Source organism: Cynocephalus volans, chromosome 17, assembly GCF_027409185.1.
Source record: "Cynocephalus volans isolate mCynVol1 chromosome 17, mCynVol1.pri, whole genome shotgun sequence".
In the NCBI taxonomy this organism is placed as follows: domain Eukaryota; kingdom Metazoa; phylum Chordata; class Mammalia; order Dermoptera; family Cynocephalidae; genus Cynocephalus; species Cynocephalus volans.
Window position 1 is genome coordinate 43,042,171 of NC_084476.1, and position 22,459 is coordinate 43,064,629.

The 22,459-nt window shown below is 36.5% G+C and overlaps 1 protein-coding gene across 1 annotated transcript in view; it reads right to left on the bottom strand.

Annotated features, from left to right (window-relative positions):
* Nucleotides 1-22,459, bottom strand: part of UBE2R2 (ubiquitin conjugating enzyme E2 R2) — a 105,424-nt gene that overhangs the window by 23,690 nt on the left and 59,275 nt on the right. Inside the window, exons 2-3 of the mRNA XM_063081823.1 lie at nt 13,463-13,549; nt 430-527 (exon numbers count right to left, since the gene is read on the bottom strand). Of these exons, the coding sequence (XP_062937893.1) occupies nt 430-527; nt 13,463-13,549 (185 nt within the window). The remainder of the gene's footprint in view (nt 1-429; nt 528-13,462; nt 13,550-22,459) is intronic.

Genomic DNA, 22,459 nt, shown 5'->3' on the forward strand with positions numbered 1-22,459 from the left:
ATAAAAAACACCAAATAGTAGTATCAAAAGTCCATTTTGGTTTTGTAAAGACTAAGGCTTTTCTGCAAAAAGCAATTAAGAATCCTTAAATTAAAAAAGCAACCAATCCAAACACGAAAGTCATGGGATCCAAAGAAGCAGTGTAGAACTTAGACAGTGTAAGAGGAAGAATTCAGACTTAATCCACAGTGAACATGGAGAGTAATATGCATTATTGCTCAGAAAATGATACAAATGTCTTAAGGCTCTAGTTGGAGACAAAACAACCAAATATAGGAAGGATTCTTTTGTACGGGTTAAAAGACAATATGTAATATTACTTTACAAGGGGCAAAGAAAATAAAGATTCATCCAAAAAACAGATCATTTCTTTTTTTTTTTAAGCCTTCCCCTTTGTAATTAAAGATTATTTCTTATGTAACACTTTACCTCACATTCTGAGTAGGATTCCACCTTTCAGAGGGCAGTTCTCCACTCTGTGGGTCATCAACAGGCGGATGAAGAATCGAAATGCATACATCTCCATTCTACAAGACACAAATATCACATCTGGTAAATACTCAAAAAGCAATGTATGAAAAGGGACATCAGTTCTGCTGAAGTTTCCTTCATTTCCAGAAACTTGTTTTCTTTTTATTAAGGGGAGGAAAAAATTCTGTTTTTTCTTTGCTTTCAAATCAAAGTAAAGAATTAAAAAAATTTTAATATTATAAGTATTAATTTGACCTATTTCCAAAATATGTTTTTTCTAAAGAAACTTTAGAGAGCGGTGTTATAACACCAAGGTCAAAGGTTTGGATCCCCATATTGGCCACTGAAACAAAAACAAAAATAAAAACCACTGTGTCTGTAGTGCCATCCTTCTTAAACAAACTTGGACAAAAAAGAAATAGACAAACATGATAAATCAAGATTCAAAAGAGTCTTGCGAAGCAACCAAATATATCCCTTTGTTTTCAAACATATCTATACCAAAAGTACATAAAAGAAACAAATATGCCCATAGAAACTTAACTATAACTTCCTCAGTTATATTAACTCATCACTATGGTTAATATATTTTGCTTCAAAAATAAATTATCTAACATAATCCACAAGTACATTTAGATGAATTTTAATACGTGGATTCAAACATGTGGATTGTGTACCATATGCAATACAGAGTGCTTATTCAATAGAAAAGACAAGGTTGAGTAAAATATTGTCAAGTCACTTGACACTATCTGTTAGGACTTAATCTAAAATGGAAGATAAAATTTAAAGTTTTTTTTAATTGGAGGTATAACTAATAAAAGTGCAAAAAACCTTACACATACAACGCAAATTGAAACACACACAGGAATGAATATAAATATATATATATATTTGTATAAATAACAACACCAAGATAATAGAACACTTAAAAAAATTAAAATTAAAAAACCAAAAAACCCAAATACTGTATTTTAAAACTCTGTAGTATGGTTAGATACGAAAAGCTTCGTGAAAACTTTGAGAAGCCTTTGAGATGGGCCTTTAATAATGAGTACAATTTTAACAACCTAAGGGAAATTTAGATATGTTTGTCTGCAGAAATAAAGCAACATCATAAATAGTAGAATAAAATATGCTTGTGTACTTGTATTTATTTTCTATTGTTACTGTAACAAACTACCACAAACGAAGTGGTATAAAACAACAAAAATTCATTATTTTACAGTTCTGTAGGTTGAAGTCTTCTCACAGGGCAAAAATCAATGTATCAGCAGCACTGCATTCCTTTCTGGAGGCTCTAGAGAAGAATCTCTTTCCTTTTCTAGCTACCAAAGGCCATTCTTTGCCCTTAGCCTCCTTTCTCTATCTTCAAAGCAATATTTCATTTCTCTCAGCCTTTCTTCCAAAGTCAGATCTCCTCTAACTAATTTTCTGCCTCTCTCTTCCACTTTTAAGGGCCCTTGTGATTATACTGAGCCTACCCTGAGAATTCAGAATAATCTCCCAATTTTAAGGTCAGCTAATTAGCAACCTTAATTAGCCTTTGACATGTAACCTAACACACTCATAAATTCTAGGGTTTAGTATGTGGACATTTTGGGGAGACCATTATTCTGCCTACCCAGTAATGAAATGGCCCAGTTTTGATGAAGAATAGGGTACAAAAACTAGGAATGTGTTACTTGGTTTGGAGTTTAATATGTATATAAATAAAAGTTCTGAGTAGTATAATAACATGAACAGATTTGCATTTAGAAGTGACATATTAAAAGATGGGCATCCAAGGGCCGGCCCCTGGCTCACTTGGGAGAGTGCGGTGCTGATAACACCAAGGCCACGGGTTCAGATCCCTATATAGGGATGGCCACTTAGCTCACTCGGTAGAGCGTGGTACTGATAACACCAAGTCAAGGGTTAAGATTACCTTACCAGTCATCTCATTCATAAATAATAAATAAATAAATTGATTAATTAATTGATTGATTAATGAATTAAAAAAATAAAAGACGGGCATCTTAATCGATGCAGACAATGCATTTGACAAACTCCAACACTCTTCCATGATAAAAACACTCAGGAAACTATGAATAGAGGGAAATGATCTTAATGTGATAAAGAGTATTTATGAAAAACCACAGCTAACATCACACTCAATGGTGAAAGACTAAAAAGCTTTCCTCCTAAGATCAGGAACAAGACAGGAATGCCTGCTTTCACCACTGCTATTTAACATTGTACTGGAAGTTTCTAGACAGAGCAATTAGACAGGAAAATGAAATAAAAGGAACATGAATTAAAAAGGAGTAATAAAACCATCTCTATTCACAGATGATATGATCATGTATACGGAAAATCACGAAGAATCCACAAGAAAGCTACTAGAGCTAATAAATTCAGCAAACTTATAGGATACAGAGTCAACACCCGGTTTTATTTCCATGTACCATCAATGAATAACCCCAAAAGGATATTAAGAAAATAATTCCACTTATAATTGGCATCTAAAAGAATGAACCTAACCAAGGAAGTGAAAGACTTATACACTGAAAACTACAAAACATTGCTCAACAAAATTTAAAAAGACCTAAATGTTAACATGGCATTATTACCCAATTTGATCTGCAGATTCAACACAAATGCATCAAAATTCACCTTCCTTTTTCTGCAGAAATTGACAAGTTGATGCTAAAATTTATATGGAAATTTAAGGGACCCAGATAACCAACACCATTAAGTTGGGGGACTCATCCTTCCTGATTTCAAAACTTACTACATCCCTATACTGGCCGGCTACCACCACCACCAACAACAAATGAACAAAACTTACTACAAAGCTACAGTCAACAAAACAGTTTATTTACTGACATGAACATGCAGACCAATGAAACAGAACAGAGTCCAAAAATAATCCCATACATCTATGGCCAACTGATTTTTTACAAAGATGCTAAGTCTGTTCAATGAGGAAAGAACAGTCCCAAAGAATGGTGCTAGGACAACTGGATTTCCACAAACGAAAGAATGAAATTGGACTCCTACCTCATACCATATAGAAAAATTAACTAAAAATGGATCAAAGATCTAAAACCATAAAATTCTTAAAACATGGGGGTAAATCTTCATGACCTTGCACTTGACAATGGATTAGATATGATAAAATCATAAGCAACAAAAAATGTATAGATAAGCTGAACTTCATTAAAATTGGAAAATTTTTGGGCCGAGCCCATGGAGCACTCGGGAGAGTGTGGCGCTGGGAGCGTGGCGACACTCCCGCCGCGGGTTCGGATCCTATGTAGGAATGGCCGGTGCACTCACTGGCTGAGTGCCAGTCACGAAAAAGACAAAAAAAAAAGAAAAAATTGGAAAATTTTTGTATATCCAAAGGACATTATCAAGAAAGTAAAAAGGTAACCTATAGAATAAGAGAAAATATTTGCAAATCATATATCTGATAAGCATTTAATATCTAAAATATATAAGGAACTCCTAAAACAACAACAAAAAGACAACCCAATTAAAAAATGGGGAAAGGACAGACATTTCTCCATAGAAGATACACATGAAAGAATGATCAACATCATCAGTCATTAGGGAAATGCAAATCAAACCCACAATGAGATATCACTTCACACCACTTCAGGATGGCTATAATTTAAAAAAAAAAAAAAGTAATATAACAAGTGATCATGAGGATATGGAGAAACTGGAACCCTCATACACTGTTGATGGGAATATAAAACGGTTCAGCTGCTGTGGAAAAAAAAATTTGGTAAACACAGAATTCCCATTTAACCCCACAATTTCACTCCTAGGTACATACTCAAAAGAACCCAAAACAGGTACTCACACAAGTACAGGTGCATAGTCATAGCTGCACTATTCACATGTCCAAACGGGAGACACAATGTCCGTCAACAGATGGATGTAGAAACAAATTGTGGTATATCCATATAGTGGAATACTATTCAGTCATAAAAAGAAATGAAGTGCTGATACTTGCTACAAGGGGAATGAACCTCTGTAACGTTATACTAAGTGTTAAGGAGCCAGGCACAAAAGGTCACATTTTGCATGACTCCATTTATATTAAATATCCACAATATATAAATTCACAGAGACAGAAAACAGACTGCTGGTTGCCAGAGACTGGTCTCTTATGGGAAATTTAAAAATATAATTTATAAAAAAAATAAAATAAATAAATAATAAAAAATAAATAAAATAAAATAAAAAATAAAAATATAATTTATAATAATACGGCTTTATTTTCTGGGATCTCTTGATACATCCAGTATCAAATGTTGAGGAGTTGATTTATGATTCTCATCAATTTTATTCCTAATGTCCTATCATCCATCTAAAGAATTATAAATATTATAAAATATGTATAAATAGGCCCAATCACAATTTATATAGCCTAAAATTTATTATTCTAAAGGGCAATGATTGTACACTTTACAAAAACCTTTAATATTGCAGATTCTTAGGAAATTCACGTTATGCTGGTTATTTGACATGAGTTATGAACTGAATGTTTGCATACCCCTCCCTCCCCAAATTCTATATGTTGAAGCCCTAATCCACAGTGTGATGGTAGCTGGAGATGTGGCTTTAGGTATTAATTAGAGTTAGTTGAGATCATGAGGGCGAGTCCCTGGTCTGATGAGATTAGAACCCTTATAGTAAGAGACGCCAAGAGAGCTAGCTCCTTCCTTCTACATAGGCTATATGAGGACACAGCAAGAAGGCAGCCTACAAGCTAGGAAAAGAGCCCTCACCAAAAACCTATCATGCTGGCACCTTGATCTTAGACTTATAGCCTCTAGAACTGTGAGAAAATAAACTACCCAGTCTGATATTCTGTTATGGCTGCCCTAGCTGACTAAGACAACATGTTTTAGAAAAAGCATATTTAAAAAGTAGGCTGTATTTTTATTCATTATTGTAACACTAACCTTTAGAAATAACATACCCTAATGCTACTGGAATAGTAATCAAGTTTGTACATCCTTACATTATTGGTGGCTATAGAAATTAGTATAACGTTTGAAAATCAACAGGGTTGAGAATTAAGAATAATTCTCTTCAGTTCTTTTAAAAGAACTAAAAGCTAAAGTGAAATAGCAAAGTATTTTCATATAAGCTACAAAGTAGCCTGAAATACACCATCTTACTGAAACCTTTATTTCATGACCGCATTGGTGACATTTATCTATAAGCATTATACAGAAAAAATTATCCATACACTCCTTCAAATAACATCCAAATCTTTATTATTTTTTGAAGTAAAGCTCCACACTATGTTCTACAGCACACTAGTGCTAAAAGGATCATTAAATATTAAATAATTCTCACTCAACTTTGCAGTGAACTGCTCTAAAAATTAAAGTCTACTGTAAAAAAAAATTTAAATACTAATGAGCAGTGAGATTTCACTTGAGTTGCCACATCTATGAAGTTTGTAGTGAAGAAAGTGAGTATAAACACCTCATTTTAATATAGTTCATAAAGCAACCAAGGTCAAAGGTTTGGATTTCCATACCAGCCAGGTGCCCCCCAACTCCCCAAAATACAGTTCGTAAAGCAAATGAGGCTCTTTGGTTGTATGCTTCTGAGTGCACAATAACATGTAAGCAAACTGTATTTTTATTTATTTATTTTTTTAAAAGATGACTGGTAAGGGGATCTTAACCCTTGGCTTGGTGGTGTCAGCACCACGCTCAGCCAGTGAGCGAATCGGCTATCCCTATACAGGATCTGAACCCACGGACTTGGTGTTATCAGCACCGCACTCTCCTGAGTGAGCCACAGGCCGGCCCGAGCAAACTGTATTTTTAAGCTCACTCAACATAATGTGAAGCAGAAGGGAAAATAGATTGTGTAATATAATCAATGATGACAAATTTATATTAAATTTCTTTGTTCTCCAAGTTTTCCCTCATTATTAATAAATATCATAAACATGGTAATGATAAAGAAAATTTTTAAATAATTAAATCATTCATCTAAGAGTATTTATAACTTTTTGGACTACAGTAATATGTCTTTGTATGTGTTTAAAATAAACTGTAACAAAAGTTCTTGTCCTTTTAAAAACTGGACAAACTATTTCCTATCAATAATAGCCTTTATAACATTTATTTTTAAATGCTCATGAAGTTAATTTACCAAAAACTCCTTCATCAATTCCCATTATTTTAGCCTTTGAGTAGGATTTGATTTTGTGTTTTTGTTTTGTTGTTGTCACTATATCCCCCTATCCTCCACAGTTCTATTATAAATAACCCTGCAGTAAACATTTTCTTGACTAGAGCAATTTGATATTGAGGTCCATTTTGTTTCTATCACTGGTGATAATACAGGTAGGTAAAGGAGAGAGCAACTCGCAAGAGCACCCCTTTGGCCAAAAACCATTAGCCCCAGATGTCTAGAATCACAAATATGAGCATACTATGAAAACTTTGCAGAAAAATAGAATTATAAAGATAATACGAATCTTTCCATAAACTTTTTTGAAGTACCCTAGTATTGACATTGGCCCCCAAAATGTTCGATTCTGATACCATTTCCAGAGTGCAGCCAAGGTAAATTAACATGCAAAAAGAGTTTCTTATGATCCCTTTGACTACATCAAATTTAATTCCTAAATATGGTTTATCATTTCTTTAAAAACAAAATACAGTTGGTTCCTCAGTATCCACGGGGGATTGGTTCCAGGACCCCCAGGAGATATGAAAATCTACAGATGCTCAAGTCCCTTATATGAAATAATGTAGTAAATGCATATAACCTACAAACATCCTCCTGAATACTTCAAATCATCTCTAGATTACTTATAACACCTAATACAATGTAAATGCTGTGTAAGCAGTTGTTATACTGCATTATTTAGGGAGTAATGATAAGAGAAAAAGTCTGTACATGTTCAGTACAAATACAACCATCCATTTCTTCCCCCAAATATATCCGATTTGTAGTTTGTAGAATCCATGGATGGGATACCCATGGATACTGAGGGCCAACTGTACTTATGGCATGGAAAATGACAGCACAATTATAGCAAATGCATGCATTTTATTTTAGAAAAATGTATTACAAACATTGAAAACATTTTTTAAAATCATGATCTAATGCTAAATCTTGAGAAAGAACTAAATAGCCTAAGTAGTGAAAAAACAATAGTAAGGGTAGTTTAAATACCTACCTATGCTCTCTTCCTTTAGAGCTTTGACTCCTTTATCCTCTTTTTGTTTCTTTTATGAGAAGAGTTTGGGAATTAGATAACAGATGGAAACAGATAAGTATACAGCTTTGGGGTTAATTAGTTTTCAAATATTCTACATAGTTTTAAAGGCAAAACCTTTAATTATTAGATGGACAGGGACATTTATGGTCTGAATGCTGGTGTCCCCCCAGATTTATTACATGTTGAACTCTTAACACCAAAGGTGATGGTATTAATAGGTGGGGCCTTTGGGCTGTGCCCTCATGGATGGGATTAATGCCCTTATAAAATATGAGGCAAGAAAGAGCTGTCTTGCCTCTTTTGCCATGTGAGGACTCAGCAACAAGGTGCCATCTATGAGGGAAAAGCCCTCACCAGACACCAAATCTACTGGCACCTTGTTCTTGGACTTCCCAGCTTCCAGAACTGTGAGTGATAAATTTCTGTTGTTTATAAATTACCCAGCCTAAGGTATTTTATTATAACAGCCTAAATGAACTAAAACAGACACCAAAATACTTCTGGGAGTACTGAACTCAGTTTGAACTTATGAAACAAAGAAATTATTTCTACAGACTCTCTCCTACAACAGAATGATAACTGTTAAATGGAAAAGTATAAAGTATTCGCTGTTGTTTATTCACACTATGATTATGTCAAATATTAAAGAAAACAATATTCTGAGAGCTTATTTCTGGAAAAGAAACTACATATCACCTTTTCTAATTTGTCCTGTTTGGAAAAGGAAAGAAATATGAGAATGTCTTATAGAAAAAGCAGATTGTTAAAAACGATAAAGCTAGGGCTGGGCTGTGGCTCACTTGGGAGAGTGTGGTGCTGATAACACCAAGTCAAGGGTTAAGATCCCCTTACCAGTCATCTTTTAAAAAAACGATAAAGCTACACCAATGTGCTAATTTACACAAATAAGTTCCATTTCTTGCCAAAAGAAATTTAAAAGCTATACAGCTCTGTTTGTGGAGCTAAAGTGCTTCCCAACTACCACCTGGGCAAAAAAAGGACTAGTGCAGGACTAAGGTTGCAAGAATCAAAAGCAATTTTTTAATTTTTTAATTTTTAATTTTTTTGGTGGCTAGCCAGAACAGGAATTGAACCCTAGGCATTGCAGTTGCTGCTACAAGAAAATAACATTGCAGAGCCATATGGCAATGAAAACCATTATAGAATGTCTTAAAACAAGTAAAAAGATGAAAAAACTGAAAAACCAACTCTTCTAAGATCCATAAGAGAAATGAGGTCACAGGCAAACTGCTATCCCCCAAATTGAACAGACAGGTAGATACAGAGAATTACATCTTACCAGAGCAGAAATCCAGGAGCAGAAAATTCTGAAGGAATCAGGCTCAGGGTATGAAAACCTAAACTACAATTGATAAATTGCTGGAGGCCCGGTATAGGAAAACCTCAGAGTAAAAAACTCCAGCCCCTTCAGTGATTTGTTCCCCCCACATTTTATGTGAGTTCTACCGGTTTTCACAGTGATTACCAGTAAAGAATCCCCTCATGCTTCTTACAGGAGGAGGGAAAAAGAAACCATTTTGAAATAAGTCAGAGTATTCTGTTCTTGTTAACAAGAAATTACTTAACCAGAAAAGGTTAACAAGAGCCTAACCTGCTTTGGTTATATCAGAGCCTAAATGACCTTAAGAGAAGGGAAACACACAGCTCTTGCCCACTCTGGTCTTTCAAGTGAGAGAAGGCAAGCACCCAACTCTGGCCACTGCCAGCCATCCAGAAATGGACAAATCCAGAAGCCAAAAAACCAGTAAAGACATAATTGAACTCAACAGTACCATCAACTGGATATAATGGACACCTATAGACTACTTCATACAGCAAGAGCAGATTACACATTCTTCTCAAGCTCACATGGAACTTATACCAAGATAGACCACATTCTGGGCCACAAAACATTCCTTAACAAATTTTTAAAGATAGAAATCATACAATGTCTACTCTCAGACCACAATGGAATTAAGCTAGAAATTAAAAACAGAAAAATAACTGGAAAATACCAAAACATTTAGAGCTTAAACAATACACTTCTAAATAATATATGAGGCAAAGAAGAAATCTCATAAGACATTAAAAAATGCTTTGAACTAAATGAAAATGAAAATACAACATATCAAATTTGTGAGATGTAGTGAAAGCAATGCTTACAAGGAAAATTATATCACTGAATGCATGTCTTACAAAAAAATATATATAAAATCAACTTCAGCTTTTGCCTTAAGAAACTAGGAAATGAGCAAATTGAATTCAAAGAGCAGAACAAAAAGCAATAATAAAAATCAGAGCAGCAACGAATGAAATTGAGGACAGGAAATCAATAGAGAACAATTTTAAAAACCAAATTCTGATTCTTTGAAAAGATCAATAAAGTAATAAGCATCTAGCTTGGAAAACTAAAAAAAACAGAGAAGATACAAATAACTAATACCAGAAATGAAGGGAACATCACTATAGATCCCATGGAAAGGATAACAAAGGAATATTATGAATAACTCTATGCCACAAATTTGATAAACCAAATGAAATGGACCAATTTTTTGAAAGATGTCTGCCAAAACTCACACAAGAACAAATAGACAACTAGAATAGGTCTATATCAATTAAAGAAATTAAGCCAATAATTAATAACCTTCCAAAACAGAAAGCACCAGGCCCAGATGGGTTCACTGGTGAATTTTATCAAATACTTAAGGAAGAAATTATACCACTCTCTACAGCCTTTTCCAGAAGATAGAAAAAGAGGGAATACTTCCTAACATTCTATGAGGCCAACATTACCCCAATACCAAAACCAGACAAGGAAATTATAAGAAAAGAAAACTATACACCAATATGTTTAAAGAACACAGATGAAAAAAATCCTCCACAAAATATTAGCAAATATAATCCAATAATGTATAAAAAGAATTACACACTATGACCAACTAGAATTTATTCAGGTATGCAAGGCTGACCAGAAATTTGAAAATCACAGTGGTGGGAGCGGGGAGGGAGAGGGGTATAGGGAGAAATTGGACAAGGGGTATAAAGAAGAAGTACAATTTGTAACAATATACACACTAGTAATATTGTTTTGATCAACAGATGTCAACATTAGATCCCAAAAACATGTATAATCAATTGATTCAATAAAAAAAAGAAATTTGAAATTCAGTTAAAGCAATCCATTGCACCAACAGGCTAAAGAAGAAAAACAACACAATCATATCAATAGATACAGAAAAGGCATTTGACAAAATCCAACATCCATTCATGATCGAAAACAAAAAAATCTCAGCACATTACAAAGAGAAGGGAACTCCCTCAACTTGATAAACATCTACAAAAAACCTACAGCTAACATCATAATTAATAGTGAGTAACTAGAAACTTTCCCACTATGAGGAGAAACAACACTGGTTAGAGCACGGTGTTACAACACCACCATCAAGGGTTTGGATCTCCATACCAGTCAGCTGCCCAAAAATAAAATAAAAAAAGAAGAATCAACATATTCATGATGTTTTACAGTCTTCCTGTAAAAGTATATTTCCATTAGCTCAGTTGGTTAGAACTCAGTGTTGTAACACCAAGGTTAAAGGTTCAAATCCCTATACAGGCCAACCACAACCCCCAAAAAAGCAACAAGTCAGGATGTCCCCCCTCACCATTTCTTTTCAACCAACCTAATGCAATAAGACAAGAAGAGGAAATAAAAAGTATACCAACTGTTAAGGAAGAAATAAAACTGACTTTATTTGCAGATGACATGATTGTCTACATAGAAAATCCAAAAGAGTGGATCAAATAACACCAGGAACTAATAAGCAATTATAGTAAGGCTGCAGTACAGAATAGAGAGCCCAGAAATAGACTTACATACAGTCAAATGAACTTAGATAAAGCAGTGAAGACAATACAATGATGCAAAGGTAGTCTTTTCAATAAATGTTGCTCTAACTGTCCACATGTAAAAATATGAGCACATACCTAAATGTAAAAATACAAAACTATAAAGCTCCTGGACGATAACATAGAAGAAAATCTTAGATAACCTTGGGTTTGGCAATGACTTTTCTGCTTTGTGAAATGCAAAAGACAATGTGTCAAGAGAATGAGAACAAGCCACAGACTGGGAGCAAACATTTCCAAAAGACATTATCTGGATACTGAACTGTTACATAAAATATAAAAAGAATTCTTAAAAGTCAACAATAAGAAAATAAACAACCCAAGTAAAAAATGGGCCAAATATCTTAACAGACACCTCACCAAAGAAGACTCACAGGTGGCAAATAATCATATGAAAAGATCATTGTAAAAAGGAATGCAAGATGGTATAGCCACTGTGGAAGACAGTTTGGTGGTTTCTCACAAAACTAAACATACTCTTACCATACCATCCAGCTATCATGCTCCTGGGTATTAACTCAAAGGAGCTGGAAACTTATGTCCACACAAAGATCTGCACATGGACGTTTATAGCAACTTTATCCAAAACTGCCAAAACATGGAAGCACCCAAGATGTCCTTCAGTAGATGAACGGATAAACTGGAGTAAATACAGACAATGGAATATTATTCAGCACTAAAAAGAAACGAGCCAATAAGCTATGAAAATACATGGAGGAAACCTGAATGCATATTATTAAGTGAAAGAAGACAATCTGAAAAGGCTACATACCGTGTGATTCTGACTACATGACATTCTGGAAAAAGCAAAACTATGAACGCAGTAAAAAGATCAGTGGTTGCCAGGGATTATGAAGGAAGGAGGGATGATGAACAGATGAAGCACAGTGGATCTGTCAGGCAGTTAAACTACTGTATATGATACTCTAATGGGAAATCCATGTCATTATACATTTGTCCAAAACCACAGAATGTATAACACCAAGAGTGAACCCAAATGTAAACTATGGACATTAGGTGATAATGCTGTGTCAGTGAAGGGTCATCAATTATAACAAATGTACTACTTTGGTGGGAGATGTTAATAATGGGGGAGGCTATGAATGTGTGGGGGTAGAAGGTACATAGAAAATCTCTATACCTTATGCTCAATTTTGCTGTGAACCTAAAATAGTCTATTTAGAAAAAAAAATTTACAGAATGGTAAAGAGTGGCCTCAAAGGATATATTAGCAGGCTCTGACATAACATATAATCATGAGAAACATAAGCATTATTTTAGCGTACTTATGGATTAACCCAAAGCTATGCATGTTTCATCAATAAAACTTGAAATGCTTCCCCCAGGAATGTGGACTTGTCCAGTAGAAGAACCTCACCTTGGATTTATTCCAAAAGAGGCTCTCAAATGCTCAGCAGCAACTCCTGAAAGGAGGCCAGTCCAACTGTAGTAGGATAAATCCCCCCAAAAAGTGGAATCTCTGATCATAGCAACAGGTGACCCTTGCTGTGAAGTTAGAGGATAGGTACACAAATAAATTTATATGATTTTACTAAATTTTAAAAATGCAAATGTTAACACATGTGCATTATAACCTTAGGAATGAGCAGTAAAGGTTTAAATTGTCGATCTTTAACTAGAATATACACTGGGTATTATAGAATTACCCTCGATCTTAAATAATTAAACCAGGGACTTCTAACTAAAAGTGCAGAATCATGAATATTTCTCTGTGGCTAGAGTATAAGTATCACAGTATACTGAGATATACAGCCCATTTTAAAGTATTAATCTGAAAAATCTTCAGAGAAATTTATAATGGATGTCTCTTACCTCATAAATGTTGGGGTGCCACATTTTGGTCAAGAATCTGAAGGTAGGTGGTGAATATGGGTAGTCAATAGGAAATTTAATATGCGCCTGAAAAGAAAAAAAATGACATGCTAATAAACAAGACTACAATTTATTCATCTGCCTAATAATTTGCCCTATTATATCCTAGAGAAAGCCACTTTCTAAAGAATAGACTCTTGAGATTAAAATAGTTCATACATACTTTGTTATCCTCAGTCAGGGTTATGAGCATGTTCTTGTAGCATCCCTTCAAATACTTATAAAAAGTCTATGTTAAATCACCAAAACTCACAGCTATATAATTTTTAATTTAACTCACCTGAGTGAAAAACAGTACTATGTACAGGTATGCCCATTACTATATTTTATTTTCATAACAAAAAAATTAATATAATCTCAGGGTACAGAATACAGAACATATTTTTTTATTCACATAATTTAACCACCATCTTATCAACAATAAATACTAATTTGGGGGGGGCGGGGGTACAGCTGGCCAGTATGGGGATCCAAACTCTTGATCTTAGTGTTATCAACACCATGCTCTAACCAACTGAGCTAACTGTCCAGCCCTTAAATGCTCACATTTTGATGTAGCTCCCTGTAGTAGTTTTTCATTTCACACATATGCACATTTCTTTACACAACTTATTTTTAAAAATTTGAACATACTGTATTTTGTACTGCTTTTTGCACCTGTAACATACCATGAACATTTTCTCATGTCATAAAATATTCTCTACATGTATGATTAGTAGTGTCTGCATAATATTCCATCATATGTATATATAGATGAATCATTTTTTAAAATATTTTCTTATTTTTAGGCATTTCGGTTGTTTCTCATTTTTTTGCTATTATAAATACTGAAGTAGTGAATGTCCTTGGCAGTCTCCCATATTTCAAATATGAAGAAATCCAGAGAAAGAACCCTCAAAAATGATCTATTCCATAAAAGCAATGAGAAAATTGCCAAAGATTGTAAGGATCAACATTTCAGAATTCTAGAAAATAACCAAAGGCTTGCAACAATTCAGGGAGCATGTACTCAAGAAAAATGGCTGAACCTCAATAAGAACAGCAAACTTTGTGATTTTAACTTATCCTACAGTCCAATCCCCTACTTTCCAGTCCTGCAGGAGCTTTTAAACAAACAGCTCACATTCAGAGTGGAAACCAGTAACCTGGCAGGCACTGGTGGGAACAGAATAGGCTGAAACTTCTTCAAAGTCCTACTCACAGAGAACTGTCATTATTTGACAGTTCTTTCTGGTGGTTCCCTTAGAAGACCCCACTTGCAAGGGTGTCTGTATTTGACAGGATTTGAAGCACAGCCAATGTGAAAATGATTTCCCTGGCAGCACTAGTTGAAAACAATGGCTGGCAATTGTTTAACTTCAAAGCTGTCTGAGGCAGTGGAAAACAGATAAAATAACAGACCAGCCAAAAAACTTAAGAGGAAAATCTGGGGTATTAAATGTCCATTAGAGCTTTGAAAAGCTCTGACAAATTCCTATGAATCTAGAAGACCATGCCAACGTGTAGGGTTGTGTACACGCCCAGGGCTATATGCATGCCCAGGAAAGACACGAGAAGGCCCTAAGCTCACACTTCAGGCTTAACTTAAGGATCTGCACAAGCAGGAAGTGAAGGTTAATACAGAGTTTGCAACTCCCTGGCTGAGTGTTATAAGTTTACCCCAATACACACACAGAGCCCCTCCACAAAGCCCAACTAACTGGTTCCAAGAAATTAAGGAAATCTCTGTTCAATCATTAACTAATCACTAAGCTAACCAAGTAAAGAATTTACTGGCCACACATGACAAGACATATAGACATTACAGAATTAGGTAAGAAAAGTCACTAAGTAAGCAAACAACAATTACAATAGATAGCAACAACAACCAAACCAAACCAAACCAAACCCCAGGGAAGGGGAAAATCTGACCACGGTATTATTTAAACCAGTTTACTGAACCACAGTATATTATTTAAATATCCCGTTTTCAAGAAAATATGACAAGACAGGAAAAGACATGAAGACATGAAAAGACATGGTCCATACACAGAGTGAAAAAGCAATCAATAGAAACTGGAGGCCCCGATGTTGAATTTACTAGACAAAGACTTTAAATTGGCTACTTTAAATATTTCAAAGGACTAAAGGAAACCATGGCTAAAGAACTAAAGGAACGCATAAGAACAATGTGTCATTAAACAGAGAATATCGATAAAGAGATAAGTGACTTGAAATGTTTCTTTAATTTCTAGATAGCTTGAAGTTACTGTTTTGACTTTTATCTGTTTGTTTATTTGGGGGCAGCTGGCCAGTAAGGGGATCCAAATCCTTGATCTTGGTGTTACAAGACTGTGCTCTAACCAACTGAGCTAACAGCCAGCTGTATAAAGAGATAAATCATTTTTAAAAATCCACATGGAAATTCTGAAGTTGTGAAGTACAACATAACTAAAATAAAAAATGTGCTAGAGGGGCTAAACAACAGATTTGAGCAAATGGAAGAAAGAATTAGTAAGCTTGAAGACAGGTCAATTTAAATTATTCAGGGCTTCCTGGTTATCTCAGTCGGTGAGAGCACAGCCTTATAACACCAAGGTCAAGGTTTAGTTCCCCATACTGGCCAGCTGTCAAAAAAAAAAAAAAGGAAAAAAATCATCCAGTTGGAGGAACAGAAATAAAAAACAATAAACAGAGATACGTGAGACATCTTCATTCTCACTAACAATGCACACTGAGAATCCCAGGAGATGAAAGAAACAAAGAAGCGCAAAGAATATATGAAGAAATAGTGGCTGAAAATGTCCCAAATTTGATGAAAAACATTAACCATTACATTCAAGAAGCTCAACAAACTCCAAGCAGAATAAACACACAGATCCACACGTAAGCACATCATAATCACACTGCTGATAGCTAGCCAAAGACAGAATCTGGAAAGCTGCAGGAGAGAAGCAATACGTTACATACAAGGGATCCTCAATAAGATAAATAGCTGATTTCTCATCAGAAACCAGGAAGCCACGAGGCAGTGGAATGACATATTCTAAGTGTTGAAAGAAAAACAACCTATCAACCAAGAATTCTACATCCAGCAAAGCCATTTTTCATAAATGAAGGCAAATAAACAAAAACCGAAAGAATCTGTAACTAGCAGACCTTCCCTACAAGAAATACTAAAGGAATTTCTTTAGGCTGAAATAAAAGGACATTTAGTACACAAAACAACATGAAGAAAGATGGGACTGGCTGATTATCTCAGCTGGTTAGAGCACAGCCTTTTAACACCAATGTCATAGGTTTGGATGTCCATAACAGCCAGCCACCCCCCCAAAAAACAAACAAAAAAACCCCAAATAAACATGAAGAAAGAGGACATAGGTAAACATAAGAGAAAATACAAATGTATTTTTTTGGTTGTAACTTTTTTCTCCTATCTGATTTAAAAAACAATCACATAAAAATATAATTATAAATTTGCATTTATGAGCACAAAATATATAAAGACACAATTTGTATGACAATAATAGAACAAAGAAAGGGGGAGGGAACAGAGCTATTATAGAAACAAACTTTTTGTATACTACTAAAATTAAGTTGGTATTAATTTGAACTAGATGGTTTAAGTTAGGATGTTAACCATAATCCCTAGGGTAACCACTAAGAAAATAACTCAAAAATTAATTCAATACCCCTTTGTGTTAAAAAAGCCAACGAAACAAGAATATAAGAAAAATTCCTGAACATGATAAAGGACATCCTATTTTAAAAACAAAACTATTAGGGGCCGGCCCGTGGCTCACTTGGGACAGTGTGGTGCTGATAACACCTAGGCCATGGGTTCAGATACCTATATAGGGATGGCCGGTTAGCTCACTTCGGAGAGTGTGGTGCTACCAACACCAAGTCAAGGGTTAAGATTCTCTTACCGGTCATCTTTAAAAAAAAAAAAAAAAACTATTAGAACTAATAAGTTCAGTAAGATTGTAGGATATAAGATCAATATACAAGTAAAAGCATTAATTATATTTCTGTATAGTAGCACTGAACAAATCAAAAATGAAACTAAGAAAACAATTCCACTTAGAATAGCTTCAGAAAGAATAAATACTTAGCAACAGATTTAACAAAAGAAATTCAAAACTTATACTATGGAAAGTAAAAAAGATTGTTGAAATAAATGGAAAGATACTGCATGTTCATGGGTTGCAAGACAATATTGTTGAGATGACAATCCTCCCCAAACTGATCTATGGAGTCAATGTAATCCTATGAAAACCCTGCCTGCCTTTTTTTTCAGAATTGAAAAAGCTGCTACTAAAATTCATACAGAAATTCACGGGACTCAGAATAGTCAAAAAAATTTTTGAAAACAACATAGTTGGATGACTCACACGTTGCAATTTCAAAACTTATTACTAATCTACAGTAATCAAGACAGTCTGGTATTAGCATAAAGACCACAGATGTATAAATCAATAGAATAAAATTAGGAGTACAGAAATAAACCCTCACATTTATGATCAATTTATTTTCAACAAGTGTATCAGAACAATTCAAAGGGGTGGGAGGAGTCTTTTCAACAAATGTTACTGAGAGTTAGCTCACTTGGTTAGACTGTGGTGCTGATAATACCAAGGTCAAGGGTTCAGATTCCCATACCCACCAGCCGCCAAAAAAAAGGGGGGGGGGGCACTGAGAAAATTGGATATTCACGTGCAAAAGAATTAATTTGGACTCCTACTTCACACCATATACAAAAATGAACTCAAAATGGACCCAAAGATAAGAATGAAAACTACAAAACTCTTACAAGAAAACATAGGTGTAAATCTACATAAACTTGGACTAGTCAATAGTTTCTTAGATATGACACCAAAAGCACAAGGAACAAAAGTAAAAATAGTTAAACTGGACACGATTAAAATTAAAAACTTTTGTGCTTCAAAAGATGCAATAAAGAAAATGAAGATAACCCAGAGAATGGAAGAAAATATGTATCTGGTATATGTTGTACATCCAGCATATATAAAGAATGCTTGCAACTCAATAAAAAGGAGAAATAACTCAATTCAAAAACAGGCAAAGGATCTGAATATATTTCTCCAAAGATATACAAATGGCCAATAAGCACATAGAGAAATGTTCAATATTAACAGCCATCAGGGAAACACATATCAAAACCACAATGAAATAACACTTCACATCTACTGGGAAAACTATAGTTAAAAAGATAATAAAAGATGTTGGTAAGGATGTCAGGATACCTGACTCTGCCACTCATTTGCTGCTATTTTCAGCAATTACTTGTATTTCAGCTTCCTCATCAGTAAAATGGTGCTAACAGTACTTATTAAATGGCTTGGATTAAATAAGTTAATGCTTATAAAATGTTAGAACTACGCTTTACACATAAAAGATATATGAGTTTTCTTTAAAAATATAAATTAAATAGGCAGGAGGAGTTATGAAGCCTTCCTTTAAAAAATCCCTTTTTATAGACAGCTCATTTTCACTGTTTTATCTCTTTTACCTACCTGCCTTGTTTATACTACTACCAGTTCAGAAAAGACAACTGGAGATATTCTTACCAACCTGAAGAAGTTGGATTCCGCAGCCTTAGCAAACCTACCCATTTTCTTACTTAAATATTAATTAATAAATACTGATTAGTTAGTGTTGGGAAAATAGAATAATCAGGCCCCCTCACCTTAGGCCCGGTTGGGGGTGGTGCGGTACATTCTTTGTAAGCAAATTGTGTGAGTGTGTGTGTGTGTGTATGTGTGTGTGTAGTTAGTGCGCATGCGTGGTGCTGCGACTTGGTGGCATTTAGTGCCTCAGGGATCTGCCACATGCGGCCATGCTCTCCAACCTATAGCTTCCAAGGACTTGTTTGCCAGTTACCTACCTCATAGACCTGCATGTGAGGGGTCTGGTGACCCAGCGTGGCATGTGAGGGATTTGTGACCCAGTCTGTGAATGGGCTTGAGGGATCTGTGAGCTCCAGAATCAGCCCTAGCTCAACAATTGGCTCAGTCAGCTGGATTACAGGCAGGTAAAAGAGCTCAACAATTGGCATAGTCCGCAGGATTATAGGCAGGTAAAAGAGAGTGACAATTGGCGTAGTTGGCAGGATTCTGAGCAGGTACAGAAGTCGAAAGCCCTTGGAAGGAGGAGGAAATGTGGCTACTTGTGAATATGCTCTGTCCTATGGCCACCTTCCTGTTGACTGGGATCTGGTTGCTGCACCCTGTACTGCAAGGCAGCATAGACTACTACAACACAAAATCCCTTGGGAGGGGGAGGAAATGTGGCTGTCCTTGAGCTCGTGGTGCCCGGTGGCCACTTTTCTGCTGACTAGAGCCTGGCTATTGCTTATTATGCTGCGAATTGATCGAGATTGGTGGCAGAAAGCAGAGTTGTTGGAAGCACAGATAAATGTCCTGGAGGACGACATGCAGCAACTGGCCACTCCTGCCTCTCACACCAGGAAAGATGACCAACCCAGTGGTGAGCTGGGGGAAACCATGTGTCTCCAGGCATGACCTGTTGTGCACAAGAAATTGAGACGCGATCAGCCTATGGGACCAGACAGACAACTGGTGGGCGATCCACAGATGACCCAGTTCACCACCTATGTCCTGTATACCCAGGCTGAACTGACTGACTTGGGGGGACAGTCAGGCAGAAACATAGGGAGACCGTGGCTGCTCAGCTATTTCAGTTATGGGACCTAGGGGTGGATAGTGTGATGTACTCTGGTGAGGAGGTGGAAAAATTGGCCTCCACCACCATGCACCTGTTCCTGAGGCTGCAGCTACAGAATAGCCACAGACATGCACAAGGGCAAGGTAATTAATGGACCGGGTGAATGCAGCTGCCCGAACTGTGTGGGCAAATGCTGGAGAACTGCCCAAGATTGTTAGTAAATGGCAAATGTATGCAGAGTTGGTCCAAATAATTCAAGAGCTGGGGATGCAGCAGTCCATGTTTAATGTGAACACTCGTGGCCCGGACAATGAAAACTTTACAGGTAGCATGAGACACAGTGCTGCAAAATGCCCTGTCAACGTCCTTTGGGTCACTGATGGTGATACTGGCCCCATACATTGGTCATCCGATACATGAGGTAACGACCATGACAGCTGGCTTGGGTAGAGGACAGAAGACTAGCAAAAGGGGTCCAAAAAGTGGCTAAGACCAAACCCCCAAGTAATGCTCAGGATTTTATCCTGAAGGGATCAAGCAAGACTAGCCATAAGCAGATGTGGCTTAACTTGCTTGCAGCGGGGGCTGATAAAAAGAAAATTAACCGGCAGCCAAATGCAGTTCTGTTTGCTCTGTGGCAGCAATTGCTCCCTGAACAGCATTTTACCAAATGTCCAGAAACAGGTAGCAAGGTATGCTCAGTGGATTTAAAGGACTTTTTTGGTTGCTCCTGAGGAGGTGGATGAACTGTTCCATTTTGACTAGGGAGCAGGCCAGGACTAGAGGCCTCATGTTGAATTGGCAATATACTGATCAAGGACATGTGTGCAGCATGTTTTGGCATTGGTGGATACAGGTGCAGAATGTAGCCTCATATATGGCAATCCAGATAAATTTCCAGGGGCCACAGTTCATATAGATGGCTATGGAGGAAATACAATTGAAGTCAAAGCTGTGTCATTACCACTGGGCATAGGGAGATTACCTCCTAATATATATACTGTATATATATCTTCTATAGCTGAATACATCTTGGGAATGGATGTACTATATGGTTTGCACCTGCAAACAGTTGGAGAGTTTCGGCTGTGAATACGGACAGTAAAGCCTGTGTTATGAGGATATGCTAAACATGACCCACAGGTGTTACCCAAGCCAAGACGTGTGATGTAAAGCAGTATCACCAACCAGGAGGACATGCAGAGATAATTGCTACTATATTGGAACTGGAGAAAGCTGGCATTATTTGTCCGGCTCATAGCCCATTTAATGCTCCGGTATGATGGTACCTGGAGAATGACCGTAGATTATCGAGAACTAAACATAATAGTGCCTCCTTTGCATGCAGCTGTGCCTTCAGCTCACAACTTGATGGATCAGCTGATGACTCAGCTGGGAACTTATAGTTATATATTGGACCTTGCAAATGCTTTTTTCTCTATTCCAACCTCAGCCAATAGCCAAGATCAGTTCTCCTTCACCTGGGAAGGAAGACAATGGACCTTTCAAGTATTGCCCCAAGGTTATCTGCATAGCCCAACCATCTGTCATGGTTTGGTGGCTGGGGACCTAGCCAAGTGGAATAGGCCCAGCATGGTTACAACGTTTCACTACATTGATGATGTGTTACTAACCTCTGATTCTCTTGCAGATTTAACCCAGGAAGCTCCAATGCTGTTAAGTCATTTGGAACAATGTGGATAGGCCGTGAACACAGCCAAAGTGCAAGGACCTGGGCTGTCAGTCAAATTCCTAGGAGTAGTCAGGTCAGGTTAAGATGAGGGTCATCCCAGAAGCTATTATAGATAAGATACAGGCATACTCTTGACCCACAACTGTAGCTCAGCTACAGACATATTTGGGAATTTAGGGGTATTGGAGAGCTTTTGTACCCCATATGGCCCAAATGGCATGCCCACTGTATGCATTAAGAAAGAAAGGAGCCCTCTGGGATTGGACTGAGGAAGTAAAACAAGCCTACCGGGCTACAAAAAGGGCAATACAGGAAGTACAGGCTTTACAAGTGGCTGACCCCACTAAGCATTTTGAGTTAGACATTCATATAACCCAGGATGGGTTAGGATGGGGGTTGTGGCAGAGATAAGACCAACTGTACACACCTGTAGGATTCTGGTCTCAGCTCTGGAAGAGCACTGAAGTGCGCTACACCCTCACAGAAAAGCAGTCAGCAGCTATGTATTCTGCCTTGATAGCCACTGAAACTATCACAGGAGCTGCCAAAGTCCTAGT